This window comes from Macaca thibetana, chromosome 18 (genome assembly GCF_024542745.1).
Source record: "Macaca thibetana thibetana isolate TM-01 chromosome 18, ASM2454274v1, whole genome shotgun sequence".
Classification (NCBI taxonomy): domain Eukaryota; kingdom Metazoa; phylum Chordata; class Mammalia; order Primates; family Cercopithecidae; genus Macaca; species Macaca thibetana.
The window spans coordinates 68609556-68633788 of NC_065595.1; the positions used below are offsets into that span (position 1 = coordinate 68609556).

Below are 24233 nucleotides of genomic sequence, written 5' to 3' on the forward strand. Positions count from 1 at the left end.
TGTTTATGTTTATCAAAACAGAGCCCAGGTTTTAAAAGATTAAGGAAACATGCCCTAGACAATGTCATGCCCTCATTTTTCAGTGTCAGTCATTATTTGTCTCAGCAGTGTCCTTTTGGCTTCACTGTGTCTTCTAATATCATCAGCCAAATTGTTTCTTTCTTTTGTAATCTGTAGTTTCAAAATAATAGTTGTTCTGCTTTCAGAAAAAGACAATTATACTGTTGATTTGGTTCTTTTAAAAAACTATACACACCCTCTGGAGATTGATTTACTCCCTGTATTCATGCTGAGGAAACTAAGTGCCAGCAATGAAAACTTCTCTGTACTCTCGAACCCCTCTCACAATGAGGTCTATTTGCTCAGATGCTGTGAATCCCATCAGCTTTTCTGGGTAACTGCCGGCACATTTTGCCATAGCGATCTAGCTACTTATTATGGCTAGTCTCCTGCCATCTGTTCTTCTAATGCAACTGTTCTCAAACTTTTTTTTTTAAATCTCAGGACCCCTCTACACTCTGAAAAATTCAGTCTTTTGTGATGTGTTGTAATGGTTGAAGTATATAAAGAAAATACAGCCTCATACAGCTATGTAATTGGAAAAGAAAAGAGCATTTTTAATAGCCTCATCCAATAATTATGTATCTGGAGTATCGTATTAATATATTCAGTATTTTAAAACTCATGAAGTAATAATTTTGCATACCTAGGTAGATTACTTAAGGTTCAAGCATTATGTTAAATTTTTCAAAAATGTAGAAAAGAAAGCCATCTAGCATCTACTACTATTAACATATATGTATTTCTCTTCGAAATATAATTTACAAACTAAAATGACTACTTAAACATATCCTTGAACATAGTAAATTCAAGCAATGCCAAGAAGGTGTTTATAATGAAATGCCTCCCTTTTTACCCCTAGTTGCTCTTCCTCAAGTTGTTTATAATACAGCTAGTAAAGAGGTATGTATTTTTGAACCTATTTTTGAAATATACATCTAGAAAGTATACCCCACAAGTGTACAGCAAAATAAATTTACATGGCCTTTACACATCCCTGTTACTAGCATCCATACGGAAAACCAGAACATTGCTAGCACCACCAAAAACCTCATTGTGCTTATCCGCACGTTTTAACATAGTTGTGCTTAAAACTCTACGATACCGTTAGAATAACTCTAAGATATCTTTATCTTTTAAAAACTCCAAGATACCTTTAGAATAACTATATTTATTTGCATCAAAAGATATCTTTCAATAATATTTTTAGGTTTTTTTTGTCATTTACAGAAAGCACTTACATGAACCGTACATCTCAGCTTTGGTTTCCTCTTTTCCTCATCACTGGAAGGTTCTCACTTTTGGGAAAGTTAACCATATTTAGAAAAAACAAGAGGAGGCTGGGCATGGTGACTGGGTGCAGTGGCTCACACCTGTAATCCCAGCACTTTGGGAGGCCAAGGCAGGCAGATCACTTGAGGCCAGGAGTTCAAGACCAGCTTGGCCAACATGATGAAACCCTGTCTCTACTAAAAATACAAGAATTAGCTGGGCGTGGTGGCGCACACCTGTAGTCCCAGCTACTCGAGAGACTGAGACAGGAGAATCGCTTGATCCCAGGAAGCGGAGGTTGCAGTGAACTGATATCGTGTCACTGCACTGCAGCCTGGGTGACAGAGCGAGACTCCGTCTCAAAAAAACAGGCTGGGTGCGGTGACTCACGCCTGTAATCCCAGCACTTTGGGAGTCCGAGGCGGGCAGATCACCTAAAGTCAGGAGCTCGCCTGGCCAACATGGTGAAAACCTGTCTCTACTAAAAATAAAAAAATTAGCGGGGCATGGCAGTGGGTGCCTGTAATCGCAGCTACTTAGGAGTCTAAGGCAGGAGAATTGCTTGAAACCAGGAGGCAGAGGTTGCAGTGAGCTGAGATCATGCCTCTGCACTCCAGCCTGGGTGACAGAGCAAGACTCCATCTCAAAAAAAAAAAAAAAAAAAGTCTATTGGAAAAATAATAAATTAAGAGAGGCTAGAAAAAGAAAAAAAAAAAAAAAGGAAATAAAAAGAGGCTCTCCCCAGCAAACTCTGTCAGCAACTTTAGGTAACAAATAGCAAAAAGGTTGAGGTGAACCACTTAATATCAAAATATGTCTTACATACAATGACTAAATATACAAGTTTGAAGAACACAAAGACCAGTATGGCTAGATGTTCATAAACAAGGGGAAGAGTAGAGAAAGATGAGTGAGAGAGGTAGGTCAGGACCAGGTCTTGGAGACCATGGAAGGGAATTTGGATTATATCCTAAGTATAATGGAAACTCACTGGAGAGTGTATGGTGGTGACATCTGAATTACTTTTTTTTTCTTTTTTTGAGACAGAGTCCTGCTCTGTCACCCAGGCTGGAGTGCAGAGGTGTGATCTTGGCCACTGCAAACTCCGCCTCCCAGGTTCAAACGATTCTCCTGCCTCAGGCTCCCAAGGGGCTGGAATTACAGGTGTGCACCACCACACCCAACTAATTTTTGTATTTTTAATAGAGATGGGGTTTCACCATGTTGGCCAGGCTGGTCTCAAACTCCTGACCTCGTGATCCGCCCACCTTGGCCTCCCAAAGTGCTGGGATTACAGGCATGAGCCACTGTGCCTGGCCTTGAATTACATTTTTAAATGATCATTCTGACTATTATATGGAAGGTAGATTTGAGAATGTAAAGAGAAGAAACAAATTAGGAGACTGTTGCAGTAGTTCAAATAAAAGATTATGGTGGATTTGACTAGGATTACTGATAGCAGTAGAAATGGTGGAGCTCAGATTCTGGAAATATTTTGGAGGGAAACTGTCAGAGTTTGGTTTGAATTGGATATAAGATCTGAGAAAAGTGAGGAATTAAAGTTGACCTATGAGGTAGCTAAAGTGGGGTGGATTTACAAATCATTGTCATTAAGGAATTGAAATTTTGACCAGAGTGTTGGGCGAATCTTTGATGTGAATATTGAAATTGTCAAGAATGACAGTGGGTCCAGTGGTGGAAATGAGATAGCGATCCAGGTATTGAAGTTTATTAGTAAGTAGGGGGGAAGTGGCTGAGTATACAAACATAGTAGCTAAAAGGAAAGAAAAGGAGTGGTAACATTAAATAATGTGTGTTTTTTATTTTATTTTATTTATTTTTGTTTTTGAGACAGAGTCTCGCTCTGTCACCCAGGCTGGAGTGCAGTGGCCGGATCTCAGCTCACTGCAAGCTCCGCCTCCTAGGTTCACGCCATTCTCCTGCTTCAGCCTCCTGAGTAGCTGGGACTACAGGTGCCCGCCTCACCCAGCTAGTTTTTTGTTTTTTGTTTTTTTTTTTTTTTTTGTATTTTTTAGTAGAGACGGGGTTTCACCGTGTTAGCCAGGATGGTCTCGATCTCCTGACCTCGTGATCCGCCCGTCTCGGCCTCCCAAAGTGCTGGGATTGCAGGCTTGAGCCACCACGCCCAGCCTATAATGTGTGTTTTAAAGGAGCTGGAGTTTTCTAAAGAGAATGGAAGACACCTTAAAATCCATTAAACAATTGTGTCTCCAAGTTCAGTTAAAATGTAATGGGGGCTTGGTCTAGGATGATAGCAGAGGAGATGAAGAGAGGTGGCCTCGTTAGAAAAATAATTACAAGGTTAAACTGAATTAGATTTGGTGACAGTTTGGAAATGGGAACTGAGGGTTGATGGGAGCCAGGAATTACCTCTAGGTTTCTGTTTATGTGACTGGATAAATTGTGACAGGGAACCAAAATAAGCTTACCTAAGACCCAGGTGTGTTAGGGAAGATGACTGAGACAGTTGAATTTGAGGGGCCTATAAAGTTCTCAAGTGGTGATGTTCTATAGAAAGTTGGATACAAATATCTGGAAGAAATGGATCAATGATGAGTAGATTGGCCGGGCACGGTGGCTCAAGCCTGTAATCCCAGCACTTTGGGAGGCCGAAATGGGCGGATCACGAGGTCAGGAGATCGAGACCATCCTGGCTAACACGGTGTAACCCCGTCTCTACTAAAAAATACAAAAAAACTAGCCGGGCGAGGTGGCGGGCGCCTGTAGTCCCAGCTACTTGGGAGGCTGAGGCCAGAGAATGGCGTAAACCCGGGAGGCGGAGCTTGCAGTGAGCTGAGATCCGGCCACTGCACTCCAGCCTGGGTGACAGAGCGAGACTCTGTCTCAAAAAAAAAAAAAAAAAAAAAAAAAGATGAGTAGATTGATATGCAGGTAGTGGTTGATCACATTTCCCAACTCCTTCAAGTAAATGTGACTTCTGGTTCAATATCATGGTCTAAATTCACATATTTTCTTCCCTTCCACTTAGGATGCCAGTAAAATGAAATAAAGGAATAAAATTGGAAATAACTCTAAAAACAAAGAGAAATAAAAGGAGCGATTGTAATTTGAGTTTGCATCAGATATCTAAAAGGAAAGATAGAAGTGCTTTCCCTTTTTTTTTTTTTTTTTTTCCTGAGACAAAGTCTTGCTCTGTGGCCCAGGCTGGAGTGCAGTGGCTCAGCCTTGGCTCACTCCGCCTCCTGGGTTCAAGCTATTCTCTTGCCTCAGTTTCCCGAGTAGCTGGGACTACATACAGGCACATGCCACCATGCCTGGCTAATTTTTGTATTTTTAGTAGAGATGGGATTTCACTGTGTTGGCCAGGCTGGTCTTGAACTCCTGATCTCAGGTGATCCACCTGCCTCGGCCTCCCAAAGTGCTGGGATTACAGGCATGAGCCACCACGCCCGGCCCAGATGTGCTTGCTCTTTAGTAAACAGATTGGAAGGAACACCAAAACAAATTGCATAAAAGGGGGTTATGGTGAGAGTAGGAGTGACGTCCCAGCTAAACCCCAAAGAGGCTCCAGTTGCAGCTTTGTGGAGTGTGGGAGTGAGAAATGAATTTGAAAATAGCAAGATTATTTGAAGATCCGTCTGTAGAACAGCTGTATGATTTGATAACCGATTCCGTCCTCCATTCATCAGAAAAAGTTCCAAGTAATTAAGAAGTTTCTCTAGGAAAAAGAAATTGGAGAATTTCTCTCTAGAGAAATTGAAGGCAACTAGCTGAAAAGTAGTAGGGCCACTAATGTGTTGTTGGTACCCAGGCAAGGCCTCCTCATTCAGGCATTGCAGGGAGGAAAGGCGTCGTCAGCCTGATGACTAGATGTGAAAGAAAAATAGAGTAAGTGTACCTTAAAAGAAAGAATGAAGAGCAGACCATGGAGGAAATATTTAGGATATAAAAGAAATCTTTTAAAAACCGATTGTTATCTTTTAGAAAAAGTTAACAAAATGTCATGTCTATATTATGAAAAACAATCAGAACAAGAAAACTTTTGCAGATTTAAAGTTCAATTGGGGCCAGGCATGGTGGCTCACGCCTGTAATCCCAGCATTTTGGGAGGCCGAGGCGGGTGGATCACCTGAGGTCAGGAGTTTGAGACCAGCCTGGCCAATATGGCGAAACCCCAACTCTACTAAAAATACAAAAATTAGCTGGGCGTGGTGGCGCATGCCTGTAGTCCCAGCTGCTCTGGAGGCTGAGACAGGAGAATCGCTTGATCTGGGGAGGCGGAGGATTCAGTGAGCTGAGATCATGCCATTGAAGCCTGAGCAACAGAGAGAGAATCTGTCAAAAAAAAAAAAAAAGGCCGGGCGTGGTGGCTCACACCTGTAATCCCAGCATTTTGGGAGAAACAGGCAGGCGGATCACCTGAGGTCAGGAGTTTGAGACCAGCCTGGCCAACATGGTGAAACCTCATTTCTACTAAAAATATAAAAATTAGGCGGGCATGGTAGTGGGTACCTGTAATCCCAGCTATTCAGAGGCTGAGGCAGGAGAATTGCTTGAACCCAGGAGGCGGAGCTGGCAGTGAGCACTCCAGCCTGGGCGCCAGAGCGAGATTCCATCTCAAAAAAAAAAAAAAAAAAAAATCAATTAGAAAAATAATCAGAGAGTCTGAAAATATTATTGGAGTGTCATAGAATATAGTGAAAACAGGCAGGTAATAAAATATAACAGGGAATATAACACTCCAGAAGAATTTTTTAAAAAAAGAAGGAGGGAAGAAATTATCAAATAATAGAAGAAAAATTACCAAAGCTGAGAAAAAAAAACAGTGAGACCTTAGGTTGAAAGAGCCTACAGAATGCTGAGTGAGATGAGTAAAAAAAAACCTACATGTGCCACATCCTCAAAATTTTACAACGTCTAGGTTAAAAAATATTCTAAAAGATTTCAGGAAGAATAATAGGGTTCGTCTACAAGAAGTTAAAAATCACACTGCCATCAGCCTTCTCATCAGTATCACTGGGCCAATGACTTAACTGGTTGGTGGGAAAATTATTTTGACCTGTCAAATTATCAGGAATGTGGATGTAAAATAGAAACATTTTTAGACAAATAATAACTCTAAGTTTACTTCTCACCTACCATTTCTAAAAGAATTAATAGAGATCAATCAAACAAAACAGGATAGAAAACCAAGAAAGATAACATCATGGGTTGAAGGAAGCAATAGCTTTAACCGGAGTTCAGTTAAGGATAGCTGCAGAATGATAATCACACAGGAGGCCTGGGATGAAGCGTCCTGACTGAAGCAGTAAATAAAGAGAAAAAAGAAACGATTCAGCATATCATTGAGAAGCAGAATAAGTTTTCAAGATATGCTGAAACATTATTGTGTGGTACACAGAAAGAAAATTCCAAGCATAGAAATGCCAAGAAAAAAGAAAACTGAACAAGAAAATAATTCTCCATAAAGGAATTAAATTTGGCAGTTAATTTTTTATTATAAAAATATTGAAATAGGCCGGGCGCGGTGGCTCAAGCCTGTAATCCCAGCACTTTGGGAGGCCGAGGCGGGCGGATCACGAGGTCAGGAGATCGAGACTATCCTGGCTAACACGGTGAAACCCCGTCTCTACTAAAAATACAAAAAACTAGCCGGGCGTGGTGGCGGGCGCCTGTAGTCCCAGCTACTCAGGAGGCTGAGGCGGGAGAATGGCGTGAACCCGGGAGGCGGAGCTTGCAGTGAGCCGAGATCACGCCACTGCACTCCAGCCTGGGAGACACAGCGAGACTCCGTCTCAAAAAAAAAAAAAAAAAAAATATTGAAATATACACAGAAGTGGAGCAAAGAGCATAATGAACTATGTATTCCTCACGCAGGTTCAGCAGTGGTCCAGAATATGCCACATTCGCCTCATCCTTTTTTCTTTCTTTGCTGAAGTATTTAAAAGCAAATTGCAGGTTGGGCGCAATGGCTCATGCATAATCCCAGCGCTTTGGGAGGCCAAGCTGGGCAGGTCACCTGAGGCCAGGAATTCGAGACCAGCCTAGTCAAAATAGCAAAACCTCATCTCTACTAAAACTACAAAAAAATATTAGCTGGATGTGGTGGTGGGTGCCTGTAGTCCTAGCTACTTGGGAGGCTGAAGCAGGAGAATCACTTGAACCCAGGAGGCAGAGGTTGCAGTGAGCTGAGATTGTGCCATTGGACTCTAGCCTGGACAACAAGAGTGAAACTCTGTCTCAAAAAAAAAAAAAAAAAAAAAAGCAAATTGCAGACATCAAATACTTTTTACCCCTACTTTCCTTCAGTGTCAATCTAAAAAAAGGTGGACATTGACTTTTTCTAATCATAATGCTGTTATAACACATAACAAAATTAACAATAAGTTCTTGGTGAAATCTAAAATTCAGTTCATGATCAGGTTTCTCCAGATGTTTCAAAAATGTGTTTTCACAGTTCACTTGTTCAAATTAATTCACAATTCTTGTATTGAGTTTGCTTGTTGTGTTTTCATCCAGATTGACCCTCCTTCCATTTCTGTCATGCCACTTGCCAATGAAGGAACTGTATCAGTTGACCTATAGAATAGCCCACATTCAGGATTTGACTGCTCCCTGTGGTATCCTTTAACTTGTTCCTCTGCCCCTCTGTATTTCTAGTAATTTGAAGCTAAGTATAAGAAAATGGTTAGATTCAGGTTTAATATTTCTTGGCAAGAACATCTCTTAGGTCATGCCATGTGAAATGTAACATGGTTTTCATTGTTTTATGAAGTTCAAGGAAAAGTTCACTTTATCTCAAAATCAGAAGTATTGTCCTCTGACAATATGACATTGAACAAGGAAGTCCTACCATACTACCTGTTCTGTCATGAACAATTTTCATAGGATTATGTTAAGGTAACTACTTGTACTGGTTTTCAACTCTTTCAGTGTATGAGAAAACTTGTACTGGTTTTCAACTCTTTCAATGTATCTTTTCAATGTATGAGACTAGGCTGCATTGTGAATTTGCCACAGAATATGGTTATCAAGTTTGTCAATATAGAATTTGGAGAAGTTGGCTAGGGAAAGTGGAAAAGACCTTAGTATCTTTATCAGCAAATCAGGGACATCAGGTTTACTAGTTTTAATGCAGTATATTGAGATTTAAATTACGAATGTTTTTGTCCTAAATTTGTTAAATGCACAAAACTCCCCACACATTTTTTTGATAGAATGAAATCTCTGATAATGAGCACTGAAGTTTCATTTATTTATTTGTTTGTTTTTTAGAGACAGGGTCATACGAGTTACCCAGGCTGGCCTGGAACTTTTGGGTTCTGTCAGTCTTCCTGCCTCAGCCTCCCAAGTGACTGGGATGCGTGCCACCGTGCCTGGCTGAAATTTCTTTAAAGTCTTCAGTAAATGTTAAATTTAGCTTTTATAATGTTTGAACTCAGTTGTTTACCTTCAACTCTATTTACTAATTTGTTTGTTTGTTTGTTTTTTGACTTTTTGTTTGTTTGTTTTTGAGATGGGGTTTCGCTCTTGTTGCCCAGGCTGGAGTGCAATGGTGAAATCTTGGCTCACCACAACCTCAACCTACCAGGTTCAAGCGATTCTCCTGCCTCAGCCTCCTGAGTGGCTGGGATTACAGGCATGTGCCACCATGCCAGCCTAATTGTGTACTTTTAGTAGAGACAGGGTTTCTCCATGTTGGTCAGGCTGGTCTCGAACTCCTGACCTCAGGTGATCCGCCCGCCTCAGCCTCCAAAAGTGCTGAGATTACAGGTGTGAACCACTGCGCCTGGCCACTAATTTTTATTTATAAATTTGGCAGAAGACTATATTATGTATAGTTGTATAATATAAGCATTCTAAGTATTATTTGCTTTTTGATACCACTTAAAGATTATGTATAGATGTAGTTATTAGAAAGAGTAGTAGACATGAAATCAGGAAGCTACATCATGATCTTGACTCCGATCCTAGATGATATAATATTGGACAAGTCATTTGACTTAACTGCGCCTATTTCTTCATTTTATGAATAAGGGGATCAGATTTGATCATTTAAATGATCAAACAACCTAAGTTATTTAGGTTATTAGGTCATACAACCTAAGTTATTCAAGTTCAGATGTATTGAAAAATGTGATGAAGAGCACACACAACTTTGTTCTCCTCTGCTCGTGCCATGATCCTTAAACTAACAAAATGAGGAAATAGATGGCTTTTTTTCTCCTCCCTGAATTTATAAAAATAGGAATTTATAAATTTGGCTTAACCTTTTTTTTTTTTTTTTTTTTTTTTTTTTGAGATGGAGTCTCGCTCTGTCGCCCAGGCTGGAGTGCAGTGGCTGGATCTCAGCTCACTGCAAGCTCCGCCTCCCGGGTTCACGCCATTCTCCTGCCTCAGCCTCCCGAGCAGCTGGGACTACAGGCGCCAGCCACCTCGCCCGGCTAGTTGTTTTTTTGTATTTTTTTTAGTAGAGACGGGGTTTCACCGGGTTAGCAAGGATGGTCTCGATCTCCTGACCTCGTGATCCGCCCGTCTCGGCCTCCCAAAGTGCTGGGATTACAGGCTTGAGCCACCGCGCCCGGCCCGGCTTAACTTTTTAAACTTTTAATCTGAGGAAGAAGTGAAACTCCATCTTACACCTAATAGATGCAAAACAAAAATGAAACATAATTTAGCTTTCAGAAGTATAGCCACACCCCACGGAGATATTGCTGCTTTGGTTCCAGATCACTGCAGTAAAGCGACGGTCTCAATGAAGTGAGTCACGCAAATACTTTGGTTTCCCAGTGCATATAAAAGTTATTTTACACTATACTGTAGTTTATTAAGTGTGCAATTGTATTATGTCTTAAAAAATACATACCTTAAATACAAAATACTTCATTGTTAAAAAATGCAAAAAATCATCTAAGCCTTCAGGCAATTGTAATCTTTTTGCTGGTGGAGGCTCTTGCCTCCATCTTAATGGCTGCTAATTGATCAGGCTGGTGGTTGCTGAAGGTTGGAGTGGCTGTGACAGTTTCTTTCTTCTTTTTTTTTTTTTTTTCCCAAGACGGAATCTCGCTCTGTCGCCCAGGCTGGAGTGCAGTGGCACAATCTCGGCTCGCTGCAACCTCCGCCTCTCAGATTCACGCCATTCTCCTGCCTCAGCCTCCCAAGTAGCAGGGACTACAGGCACCCACCATCATGCCCAGCTAATTTTTTGTATTTTTAGTAGAGACAGGGTTTCACCGTGTTAGCCAGGATGGTCTCAATCTCCTGACCTCGTGATCCACCCGCCTCGGCCTCTCAAAGTGCTGGAATTACAGGTGTGAGCCACCATGCCCAGCCCTCTTTCTTCTTTTTTTAAATAGAGATGGAGTCTCACTATGTTGCCTAGACTGGTCTCAATTTCCTGGCCTCAAGCAATCCTCCAGCCTTGGTCCCCCAAAATGCTGAGATTATAGGCATGAGCCATCACACTGGCTGGCAGTGTCTTAAAATATGATAACACTGAAGTTTGTTGCATCAGTTGACTCTTCCTTTCATGAAATATTTCTCTGTTGCACATCATGCTATTTGATAGTATTTTACCCACAGTAGAACTTCTTTCAAAATTAGGCTGGATGCAGTGGCTTATGTCTATAAACCCAGAGCTTTGGAAATCTGAGACAGGAGGATAGCTGCAGGCCAGAGTTTGAGACGAGCCTGGACATCATAGTGAGACCCCCATCTCTACAAAAAATGGAAAAAAATAGCTGGGCATGGTGGTGCACACCTCTAGATCTAGTTACTTGGGAGACTCAGGTGGGAGGATCCCCTTGAGTCCAGGAGTTCAGTACTGCAGTGAGTTGTGATTGTGCCACTACACTCCAGCTTGGGTGAAGAGTAAGATTCTCTCTCAGTAAATAAAAGTTAAAAATTAGAGTCAGTCCTGAAACCCCGCACTGCTTTAACAACTAGGTTTACATAATATTCTAAATCCTTTGTTGTCATTTCAACAATGTTTACAGCATTTTCACTTGGAGTAGATTCCATCTCAAGAAACACTTGCTTTGCTCATATCCATAAGAAGCAACTCCTCATTTGTTCAGGTTTTTTAATGAGATTGCAATAATTCAGTCACATCCTCAAGCCACACTTCTAATTCTAGTTCTCTTGCTATTTCCACTACATTTTCAGTAATTTTCTCCACTGAAGTCTTGAACCCCTCAAAGTCATCCATGAGTGTTGTACTCAACTTCTCTTCTAAACTCTGATAAAGTTGATAATTTGACCTCCTCCCATGAATCATGAATGTTCCTAATGGCATCTAGAATGGTGAATCCTTTCCAGAAGGCTTTCAATTTAGTTTGCCCAGATCCATCAGAGGAATCTATGGCAGCTATAACCTTACAATATATATTTCTGAGATAATGAGACTTGCAAGTTGAAATGACTCCCTCAACCTTGGGTTTCAGAACATCTGCTGTGTTAGCAAGCATGAAAGCAACATTAATCTCCTTGTACGTCTTCATCAGAGCTCTTGGGTGACCAGGTACAGTGTCAGCGAGCAGTAATATTTGAAAGGAATCAGTTTTTCTGAAAAGTAGGTCTCAACAGTAGACTTAAAATATTCAATAAACCATGCTATAAACAAATATGCTGTCATCCAGGCTTTATTGTTCCATTTCTAGGGCACAGGCAGGGTAGATTTAGCATAAATCTTATGGGTGCCCTAGGGTTTTTGGAATGGTAAATTAGCATTGGCTTCAACCCAAAGTTACCAGCTGCATTAACCCCCAGCAAGATAGTGGGCCTGTTCTTTGAAGCTTTTGAAACCAGGCATTGATTTCTTTCTAGCTAGGATAGTCCTAGATAGCATCGTCTTGCAATAGAAGGTTGTTTTATCTACATTGAAAATCTGTTGTTTGGTGTAGCCACCTTCACCAATGACTTAGCTAGATCTTCTGAATAACCTGCTGCAGTTTGTACATCAGCACTTGCGGCTTCGCTTTGCACTTTTATGTTACAGAGATGGCTTCTTTCCTTAAACCTCATGAACCAACCTCTGCCAGCTTCAGACTTTTCTTCTGCAGTGTCCTTACCTCTCTCAGCCCTCAGATAATTGAAGAGAGGCCCTTGCTCTGGATTGAACTTTAAGGGAATATTTTGGCTGGTTTAATCTATCCAGACCACTCAAACTTTCTCCATATCAGCAGTAAGGCTGTTTCACTTTCTCAGCATTTGTGTGTTAAGAGTAACACTTTCCATTTCCTTCAAGAACTTTTCCCTTGCATTCCCAACTAGGCTGTTTGGCACAATGGCACAGGATTTCCCTCAGCCTTGATGTACCTGATGTTTACTTGTGACCAGACTTACGTCACACATTCTTGGCAACATTACCACCTCCCATCACTGGTGATGTTAACTTTGATCTTCTGATCATATTGGTGCCCGCCAGACTTCTCCACATTAAAGTCATTATTAATGACCTTTTGTAAGTGATTAGTATTTTGTGGAGAGCTTTCCCAGAATACATCAGCATGTTCTTATCTAACAGTCACCCACCAGACTTAATAGCCATTGACTACTCCCATCCGAATCAAACCCCTGTGAGAGTGCCAAATGGTGATTTTCTGTTTCCTTTCTTCTATGTTTATCAGTTGGTAAGGAATATCATTCCCTTCTCTTGTATTTATTTGTATATAAAAACTCATTGCCAGGCGCGGCGGCTCACGCCTGTAATCCCAGCACTTTGGGAGGCTGAGGCGGGCAGATCACAAGGTCAGGAGATCAAGACCATCCTGGCTAACACGGTGATACCCCATCTCCACTAAAAAATACAAAAAAATTAGCCGGGCGTGGTGGCGGACGCCTGTAGTCCCAGCTACTCAGGAGGCTGAGGCAGGAGAATGGCGTGAACCTCAGAGGCGGAGCTTGCAGTGAGCCGAGATCCCGCCACTACACTCCAGCCTGGGCAACAGAGCGAGATTCTGTCTCAAAAAAAAAAAAAAAAAAAAAAAGAAGAAGAAAAGAAAGAGCTCATTGATTCTTGTTTTGTTTACAAGATGGTAATCCATTTTGATTGATTGATTGATTGATTGATTGACATGGGGTTGCCCAGGCTAGAGTCCAGTGGTACAGTGATAGCTTACTGCAGCCTTATCTCCTGGGCTCAAGAAATCCTCCCGCCTCAGCCTCCCAAGTAGATGGGCCTACAGGCATGTACCACCACACCCAGCTAATCTTTTTTAATTTTTGTAGAGATGATGTTTGCTATGTTGCCTAAGCTGGTATCAAACTCCTGGGCTGGCCTCCTAAGTGCTGGGATTATAGGCGTGAGCCAGTGCGCTCAGTTCATTATTATTTTAATGCTCAAATTGTCTATTAGCCAGTAGGAGCCCCTTCAGTTGGCCTCCTGTGTCTCTTCAGCATGCCCCATCGTTCATGGTACGCTTCATTACTTTCTGGCACAAATGTGTTCCTGGCTCATTTTGCACTTTCCTGACCCAGCCTTCAAATCAGTCTTTCCTCCAAGGAGCTCTGGTTCCTATTAGGTATTTTAAAAACAAGATCTAAGCGTTCAGTATGCTTGAAGCTACTGGGGTAGGATATCATTTAGGCTCACCTAGCAAAAAAAAAAAAAAAAAAGCTAGGAAAATATCTACATGTAATCCTAGAAGTTACATAATTTTAATGTGTTATAGCTGTGATTGCAAGGCAGTGACTAACAAAATCTTATGATATTACCCCCAACCCAGGTATGTGTAATCCTCGAAATTATAGTGACACACCTCCAACTTCAAAGAGCACAGTGGAGGAGCTGCATGAACCGATCCCTTCTCTCTTCCGGGCACTCACAGAAGGAGATACTCAGCTGAATTGGAACATCGTTTCTTTCCCTGTTGCAGAAGAACTTTCACATCATGAGAATCTGGTTTCATTTTTAGAAACTGTGAACCAGCCACACCACCAGAATGTGTCTGTTCCCAGCAATAATGTTCACGCGCCTTATTCCAGTGACAAAGGTAACTGCCAACAGTTGACTTTTTCCATTCTGCCCCCTCATGTGGTCTGTCCGTGCAATCTATAAAACCTATATAAGACCATCTTTTGGAGCAGCTTTTTGGTTTTGAATTTGTATCATCTCACATAAATTCTAGACTCAATAACCCTGATCCCATCATATCCTTCCACATGCCAGAAGGATAAGAGAAAAAAAAATATCTCCGATCCCTGAGTAGATAAAGAGGCATGTCGACCAGGTGTGGTGGCTCATGCCTATAATCCCAGCACTTTGGGAGGCTGAGGCAGGTGGATCACGAGGTTAAGAGTTCAAGACCAGCCTGGCCAACATGGTGAAACCCCGTCTCTACTAAGAATACAAAAATTAGCCGGCCGTGGTGGCGGGAGCCTGTAGTCCCACCTACTTAGGGAGGCTGAGGCAGGAGAATTGCTTGAACCTGAGAGTCGGAGGTTGCTGTGAACCGAGATCGCACCACTGCACTCCAGCCTGTGTGGCAGAGCAAGACTCTGTCTCGCCAAAAAAAAAGATAAAGAGGCATGTCAGCATATTGTCAAAATTCCTCCATACTCCTGGCAGCAGAGGCTATACTGTACTGGAAAATAGATAATTGTTCCTAATTCTGGTATTTATTTGTCTTAGGCTTTATTCTCTTCATAAGATAACAACAGATAACAACAGTGCTGCTTCTCTAATATGATATTGCTCATTGTCAGGTAACGTTCAGAGTATCCCATGAAGTCAGATTTTTATAATAGCAGACATATCAAAATGATGCCAAAGTCATTAGCTAAATTTCTTTATAAGCAAGTTGGTATTCCAGACATCTCATTTCCAGGCATAAACTAACCCCAGCCAGTTCTCTGCAAATGAGTGCTGTTGTTCAGAAAAGGAATTAAATGAGAAAATAACTTATACAAATTACAGAAGCATATTTAAGAGCATTTATTAGTGAAGATAGGGCGTATCATAATTTTGGAATGTAAAAAGCATGTGACTTTTATAAAATCTTTGATATTTTTGATAAAAGTCACCATATTTTACTGTGGAAGCATAAAGCACTTATGAAAAATTGGAATTATTTCTTAAACTATGAGGTGAATTATGTATAAATAGTATAATTTGTACTCTTACTTGACTATTACTTGTGCCCTCCATTACATTCCTACCTATATAAAACAGTGTGGGCCAGGTGCAGTGGCTCACGCCTGTAATCCCAGCACTTTGGGAGGCCGAGGCGGGCGGATAACCTGAGGTCGAGAGTTCAAGACCAGCCTGACCAACATGGAGAAACCTCGTCTCTACTAGAAATACAAAATTAGCTGGATGTGGTAGCGTATGCCTGTAATCCCAGCTACTTGGGAGGCCGAGGCAGGAGAATCGCTTGAGCCCGGGAGGTGGAGGTTGCGGCGAGCTGAGATCGTACCATTGCACTCCAGCCTGGGCAACTAGAGCAAAACTCCATCTCAAAAAAAAAAACAACAAAAAACCGTGTGAGGTTTGGACATTAATAGTAAAAGCAAAACAGATTCTGTTAAATGACAGTGTAAGAATTCTTACTGCCTTTTAGGTTAAAGTACTTTGTAAAACAAATGCTAGATTTTGGAAAACATAAGAAACGTATGGAATGCAATAATATTTTTTTATCATTTTCTCCATTATTAAAATGTAAATAATCAACATAATAGATATTAAATAATAATTCATAAGTTTTGTTCAAAGATTATATACATTTATGAAGCAATTAGCAAGAAGCTAATTCCTGGAAACTCCAGCTATCTTCAAGACACAGCTAAAGTTTTTTCTCTGTGACATCTTTCCTGGGCACCTCTTCCCCCAGATAGAGTTAGCCTCTTCCTGCTGCTCCTCCTGCATTTGCAGTTTGTTTGTTTGTTTTTTGAGACAGAGTTTCACTCTGTTGCCCAGGCTGGAGTGCAATGGCGCAATCTCGGCTCACTACAACCTCCACCTCCCAGGTTCCAGTGATTCTCCTGCCTCAGCCTCCCGAGTAGCTGGGGTTACAGGCACCTGCCATCATGCCCGGTTAATTTTTTGTATTTTTAGTAGAGACAGGGTTTCACCATGTTGGCCAGGCTGGTTGCAAACTCCTGGCCTCAGGTGATCCACCTGCCTCGGCCTCCCAAAGTGTTGGGATTACAGACTTGAGCTACCATGCCTGGCCTGCATTTGCAGTTCTATTTGTTGTCTGTTTTTAGCTTATGTATCTATCATTTTCTACTTAGTTCTGTGGATTCTCTGATTCCTCTACTGAAAATATAAAAATTAGCCGGGTGTGGCGGTGTATGCCTGTAAATCCCAGCTACTCAGGAGGCTGAGGCAGAGAATCACTTGAACCTGGGAGGTGGAGGCTACAGTGAGCCAAGATCGCACCACTGCACTCCAGCCTGGGCGACAGAGTGAGACTCCATCTCAAAAAAAAAAAAAAAAAAAAAAAAAAAAAGAAATGCCCAGTTTAAAAGTACAGCTGTATAATATAGCAAATGTTTTTAAGCCCAATAAACCAACCTTTAGAACAAAGCCTGAAATTTAATAAAAGAAGCTAAGGAAGCCCTTTGCCTTCTTCAGTTAGAGTGAGAGAATCTGACTTCCTTCTCAACATAATTAATTAATGAAGATCTTTTTTCCTGTACCTCATCTTTGTCATGTACACACCAGCAGTAAGAGAACTAAGATAAATAACTATTAATATTCAACTAGGTAATAAAGCTTTTTTTTTGTTTTCCTTTTTTCTTGCCCTGAAATCTTAAATTTTTGTTTTTCAGAACACATGTGTACTGTGGTTTATTTTGATGACTGCATGTCCATACATCAGTGTAAAATATCCTGTGAGTCCATGGGAGCATCCAAATATCGCTGGTTTCATAATGCCTGCTGTGAGTGCATTGGTCCAGAATGTATTGACTATGGTAGTAAAACTGTCAAATGTATGAACTGCATGTTTTAAAGAAGGAAGACAAATGCAAACCAAAGCAACTTAGTAAAAGAATAGGTATAAAAAGTTATTCTGTAAGTCTGTTGGTTGTATCAGAATCCCGGTAAGTTAAGTTGTAAAGACTTTGGAATAAGTTTCTTTTAAAATATGACATAGCCAGTGATGTGTTTAATTATATAACTGTTCTTACTGATTGTATTGCCCCTAGCAATAAGCCCTTTCCTTTGAATACATATACAACTTTGGTCATATGAGAAGCAGGTGTACAGAGAATTTCTTGAAAGATCTGAGGTTTTTAACATGAAGCCTGATGTGGTTTTCCTTTAGCATTCCAAAAGGTTTTTGCAGTGTTAGCAGAAGCTGTTGATGTGAGTTATGATTTCTTCATGTGCAACTCTTAGCGCAGAGTTTTTATAGTTGCACATCATTCCTCTTTGTGCCTTGTTTTATCCATTTTATAAATAGAGTAGATATTTGATATACCACTCTGATAACTCATATAAAAATATCATCATAAAAAGCTTAATTTCTTCCCTTTTATGTTGGTTTTAAAAGGTAAATGCTTACCATATTTTATAACTGAGAACTCTTATATAGTAGAATCCATTCTATAATACATGTGTTGACAAAACTTTAGAGAAAGTTTCCTATTCTCTTCTATTTCCCCTGCCCAAAGTGCTGACATAGGCAGTGATGAAGAATCTTTACCAAGATTGTCAGGGTGTACCTATGAAATTGCATTAAATGCACTGCTAGGGTAAATAATGAGCAAGCAAAAGCATTTCTGTGACTTAAGGTACCAGCTTAAAGAGCACTAGGGATGGGGAACGAATGCCAAATCAGACTCCACCTAGAGCACCAGGAAACAGCTTGTACCCTGGTAGGGAAATGGTGTCGCTGAAAGGGGAGGCTGAGCCGGTGCGAGACTGAACTCCTGCAGCCTTAGCCAAGACAAAGCAGTGTTTTCCAGCAGACGGGTGATGGGACAGGAATTGAAGAGAATTTACTCGTATGAATAGGGCAGGGTGAAAATGCTGGGAATTATAAAGGGAAATAAACTTAAAACCATCTACGTTCATATTTTGTAATATTTCATTTGTTAAGTTTATATCTGGATATAATGGTCTTTTTAAACAAGTATAATCATATCGTGGGAGGTTAAGATTATGAAATTTTAAAATCTCTATTCAAGATGATGTTCACTCCAGATAGGGTACAGAATTTAGCCAACGTTTTGTATAATGTTTCAAGAAATGTTTCAATAAAGATACTATGTGCCCTTCATAGTAATAAAATCTCAATCTTTAAGCATGAATCTAAAACACAAATGTTTATATTACAGACTCTTAATTTTACCAAATTACTAATTGCTCTAGTGTATATCTGAACTATAAGCAACTTTTTAGGAATACCTCTTTGTACATCTACATATTTTAGTATATAAAAATAGGTAATGCTCTTGGATACATTTTGTGTTATTCATGATCTGAATAGCAGTTAGTTAAAAGATCATTTGTAATATTATGATCAACTATTATAAATTAAAGTCTTAATACCTTTTCTGCTCTTTCAAATAACTCTAATTAATATTCAAGATATTTTAGCCTTTTGAAAAGTTGAGATTTAGCTCATGGATATATTTTTTGGTAGGAAAACATTAGGATCTCCTTTTCTTCCTTTTACCTAGAATGCCTCGTTTAAAAGTGCCTTGAAAATACTTAGCTCCCCTTCATGAGCACCTGTAGAGCTGAAAGTATCCTTGAACTTTACACAGAAAGCTGAAAGGAATCTGCAGCCTCCTGCTGCAGTTCAACTCTGCTGTTTTTCAGTCATTTCCTACTGTGAGTGGAGTGATGTTTGTGTGTGTGTGTTGGCAACATGCCTAATGTTTTCTTAATGATGACAACAAATATTTTAAAACTGCGTTTATCATTTTTTAGGTCTTTATTATTAAATTTTAAAATGTAGTATCTGTTTCCCACCCCCTACATTAGGAGGATGCTTTCTTAAACCACATTGTTTTCATTGATTTTTCTTACCTTGATTTCTCTCATTAGAAATGATCCCTAAATGTAATGATCTTTTGCCTTCAAATTTGGCTTATTTTTTCAGATTTATGAGGGTTTGAAAGAAAGAATTCACCTAAAAGATTCCATTTCCAGTTTTATAATGTATTTCAGGTTCTGAATAACAATATTTTTTCCAAATTGAAAGTAAATATTCAAGAAGTTGATAGCCTGGTTAAAAGTTAGATCCTCTATTACCATGCTAAGCACATTAACTTCTATACTGAAGTTTTGGTAAAAATTCTTTTTTCTTTTTTAATAAAAAATTAGATTATTGCTTTTCTTGTAACCAGATTTTAAAAGCACTAGATTTTAAATCAGTGGGTATCATAAAAGCCGTATATAAAAGATCCTTTCTTATAGTAAGACTTGTGCTTGTTAACAGGTTTTTCTGTTAGTTTTTCCCCATAACATTTAATTATTACTAAAACTGTATTTACAATAGTGCCAAATCAAATGATCATTTAAATAAAATCTATTCTGTGTTTATGTAGGGTGGTATAAAAAGAGGTCTTCATTTAGACATGTGATTTCTAAAATTCCAGAAAGCAAAATTGATAAGACGTTAGAATATTTGAACAATTATTTATAATCAGGGTAGCATTCAAACGGAGAAAAGAAAGTTTTCTGAAAAAATGCAGTAAATCTAAGCCACATTTCTAAAGTTTATTTTTATGAAAGCTTCTTTTAAGATTTTTGAAATCTATTCTGCATTCCCAAGAGTTTATGTTTATTGTATTTTATATGATCTACAACATATAAAATTGTGTATTTTTCTTTGGTTGTCCCTATAAACAAAAAAGTATTTTAATAAAAAATCGAAATGAGTGTGAGTCATATTTTTTGTTAACTTCAGCATAGACATAAATTTGACATTTCTGTCTAAAGAAGATAGTGTTTAAGGGATCAGCGGACAGGGTGCAGTGGCACTTTGGGAGGCTGAGGTGGGTAAATCGCTTGAGCTCAGGAGTTCAAGACCAGCCTGGACAACATGGTGAAACCTTGTCTCTAAAAAATTAAAAAATTATCCGGGTGTTGTGATGAAAGGTGAAGCCACCTGCACTTCCTGGGTCAAGTGGGGACTTGGATAACTTTTCTGTCTTACAAGAGGATTGTAAAATGCACCAATCAGTGCGCTGTAGCTAGCAAGAGGATTGTAAAATGCACCAATCAGTGCTCTGTGAAATGCACCAATCAGTGCTCTGTAGCTAGCAAGAGGGTTGTAAAATGCACTAATCAGTGCTCTGTAAAATGCACCAATCAGCAGGATACTAAAAGTAGCCAATCGCAGGGAGGATTGAAAAAAGGGCGCTCATAGGACAGAAACCTGAACATGGGAGGGGCCAATAAGGGAATAAAAGCTGGCCACCCCAGCCCACAGCAGCAGCCAGCTTGGGTCCCCTTCCATGCTGTGAAAGTTCTGTCCTTTGCTCTTCACAATAAACCCTGCTACCTCTCACTCTTTGGGTCTCTGCCATCTTTAAGAGCTGTAATGCTCACCGCGAAGGTCTGTGGCTCCATTATTGAAGTCAGCAAGATTAAGAACCCACAGCAGGAGCCAACTCCAGACACAGTGATGTGTAGTCCCACCTACTCTAGAGGCTGAGGTGGGAGGATCACTTCAGCCCAGGGAGGTGGAAGCTGCAGTGAGCCGTGATTGTGCCACTGCACTTACGCCTGGGTGACAGAGCAAGACCCTGTCTTAAAAAAAAAAAAAAAGCAATCAACAAACAATGTTCTTTCTGTCAGGATGTCTCTACAAATTCTCTCAGAACAGATTTTTGAACATTTTGCTGTCTACTTTTTCATATGCTTTATTCCAATATGGGGGAACCTTTTAAATGAATACTTTACTATTCTGCTTGCTCTGTGGGCCTTCGGATGCCAACCAGCTTTACAAGAATGATCTAAAGGTTGCAAGGAGTTGCAGAAGGGTCAAGGTAGAGAAAAACCGTCTCAGCTCTCCCACAGGATACTGTTAGAATTGGGAACCGTGAGCTGTGCTGCCATGGCCAAATCCACCTCATTTCAGAGTCCGTGTTTTGGCAGCCTGGTGCCTGGAGGATCTAGAGAGGGGAAGAACTCAAGAGGACAGCCTGAGTGACTTAAGAAAGGAGCTGCGGCATTTGGAAGGTAGAATGAATGTCAAGGACAGAGAGAACGTTTGACCAGGAAAGATGTACTTCTGCTGAAGGTGTCCACACGGCAGCTAGTCCTGTGGACAGTCAGAGAGAGTGAAGCTGAGCTGGGAGGGGAGGCATCCAAACCCGAGGCTCCAGGAGACATTGCAGACAACATGGTGCATCCGGCCCCATAGGGCTGCTCCAGACCTGGCGGGCACTGAGCTCAGTAAGCCAGGCAGACACGCCATTGGTGAGTGGGTGTTAGCCATTACAGCTCTTCAACCTTTGAGCTTTAACCAGTAAAAAGTAAATGTGGACCGGTCGCAGTGGCTCATGCTTGTAATCCCAGCACTTTGGGAGGCGAAGGCGGGCAGATCACCTGAGGTTAGGAGTTCGAGACCAGCCTGGCCAACGTGGTGAAACCCCGTCTCTACTAAAAAATACAAAAAATTAGCCGGGTGTGGTTTCGCGTGCCTGTAATCCCAGCTATTTGGCAGGCTGAGGCAGGAGAATCGCTTGAAGCTGGGAAGAGAAGGTTGCAGTGAGTTGAGATTGCGCCCCTGCACTCCAGCCTAGGCGACAAGAGTGAAACTCCGTCTCAATTAAAAAAAAAGTAAATGTGTTCTACCTGTTTTTATTTTAAAGTCTGCTTGAAGTGTGGGGTCAGCAACAACTCCAAGGTTTGGCTTTTGAGATGAGAATTCTCCGTGCAGATGCAAAGAGGAAAAGAATTCTGCCCCCGCTCAGTAGTGCTGGGAAGCCTAGAGTCCGCGCTGTCACTCACCGAATGACGCCTGGAGAGTGCAGGTGCCCCGCCAGTCAAGGAGACAGGACTTCCCTCACTGGGCTGAAGGTAGCCCCTGAAGTTAGGCACAGTCACCGGCTAAATATCTTTATGGCAGAAATGTGTTTCCTGCCCGTCTAACTTATGTACTTCCCTCTGCAGCTAGTGCAATCTTTCTAGAATATGTGTGTTAGTAATTACTGCTTCCATCCCCCAGTTCTAGGCAAATAGCAAGACCGTTGCGCTTCTCTGCCTCGGAAGGGTGTGAGTTACCCACTAGGATGTCGAGCAAGGTCAGAGAACCTGTCTTTTGTTTACCTGTAGCCTCCCTGCTTCCGGGGTGTCCTGCTAGGGGAGTGGAGAGAACGAGGACTTTGAGGGCCTGAGAGAGGGGCCAGAAGAGTTTGCAGAGGCCCAGGTCACCTGATTGTGGAGACCAGCGCTCTCGGCCCGTGGCTCACGGGGAACCCGAGCCTGCTGTTGCCTCTTTCCAGGGGTTTCTACTTAGAAATATTAGCAGCCCAGCCCTCATTGTCCAAAGCCCCCCAGACCTGCCGCCAGGGTTCTGTGAGTCCCGAGATGGATGACAGAGCCTCTCTCCTGGCCGGTGTTGGATGGGATGAGGCTCAGAGTCAGATTTTACTTGATTCCAAGAAAACCACGAGACAGGATGCATTGCAGTACTGGGTTTGTGGACTGCATTTGTGTCCCAAGACTCCTTGACTCACAGCCTCGGCTGGCATCTCCCCTTCCTGTCTCATGTCTTATACCCACTCCCGTCAGTGCTGACTTCCCCCTCAGCAGGCCAAGCTCGTGCCACCCTCTCTCTCCACCCTCAGGCTGTCGCAGGAGGAGTGTCCCCTGCTAGACCTGCTTTTTGTGCAGATTGTGGCTCCTTGCTCTGACCTCCCTTTTTTTGTTGTTGTTGTTTTTTGAGGTGGGGTCTCCCTCTGTCACCCAGGCTGGAGTGCAGTGGCACCATTTTGGCTCACTGCAGTCTTCGCCCCCCTGGCTCAAGCGATCCTCCTCACCGCAGCCTCACAAGTAGCTGGGATCACAGGTGCACACCACAATGCCTGGTGAATTTTTTGTATTTTTGGCAGAGACGGGGTTTTGCCACGTTGGCCAGGCTGGTCTCAAACTCCTGAGTTCAGGTGATCCACCCGCCTCAACCTCCCAAAATGCTGGGATTACAGGCATGAGCCACTGTGCCTGGCCCTCTGACCCCTTCTAAAGGAGCAGCCCCTCCCCACTCCGCCATCCCATTCGTCCGCTTTCTTTAATGGCAGACACCTCTCCAAAAGTATTCATCGGTTACTTGTTTATCATGCATTCTCCTCTCAGACTGTGGGACCCTTGAGGGCAGGGACCTTGTTTCTTTGGTTTGTCACTGCCCTAAACACAGCTCTCCAGCACCTAATGTCTCACACTCAAGGGCACCAGCTCTTCTGTGGATGAGTGATGGCAAGTCTTAGCCTATATCTGCTTTCAACAGTGGCTCCTCAGTGCCCTCAGACAAGTAAGTGCCAACTGTGCAGCAGACCTCTCAGGGCCAGGCAGCATGCCCCTGCTCACCACCAGGCCCATCTCAGCAGTCCAGGTGGCCATCCCCTGGAGCCACCGTTTGTCCCTCTCTAAGTATGGTTTTATCAATCTGAGACACTTGTCCCTCTGTGCCCATTGCTCACACCTTTCACTGAGTGGCTCACAATGGCGTAGCCTTTGACCCCAGGGCATTCCTCAGCAGCATCCTAACTTCATCATTACCTTACACTTCTGCTTCCTACACTTCAACCTGGTGTCCAGGTTTCCACTGGGCCATTCGTAGTATTGCAAATACACCTTTAGCCATGTGGCTGAGGCTGTTTTTAGACTGCTGACCCATGCAGGCTTCGTGGGAGACTAAGGGACTTCTTTAGCAACCTAGCAAGAAGACCATGCATGATGATGTGAATTTTTTTGGTGTCCTTGAGGGCAAATTTTATTTGCAGAAGACACTACACAG

At 41.7% G+C, this 24233-nt stretch overlaps 1 protein-coding gene across 2 annotated transcripts in view; it reads left to right on the plus strand.

Annotated features, from left to right (window-relative positions):
- The window catches only part of TWSG1 (twisted gastrulation BMP signaling modulator 1), a 101973-nt gene that overhangs the window by 47473 nt on the left and 30267 nt on the right, over positions 1-24233 (plus strand). Inside the window, exons 4-5 of one of the 2 annotated variants that reach the window (XM_050767407.1) lie at positions 14040-14306; positions 17086-20148. In XM_050767407.1, the coding sequence (XP_050623364.1) occupies positions 14040-14306; positions 17086-17267 (449 nt within the window). In that variant the 3' untranslated portion in view covers positions 17268-20148. Of the gene's footprint in view, positions 1-14039; positions 14307-17085; positions 20149-24233 lie in introns of those variants that run through there. The other variant, XM_050767408.1, reaches the window with a different exon arrangement.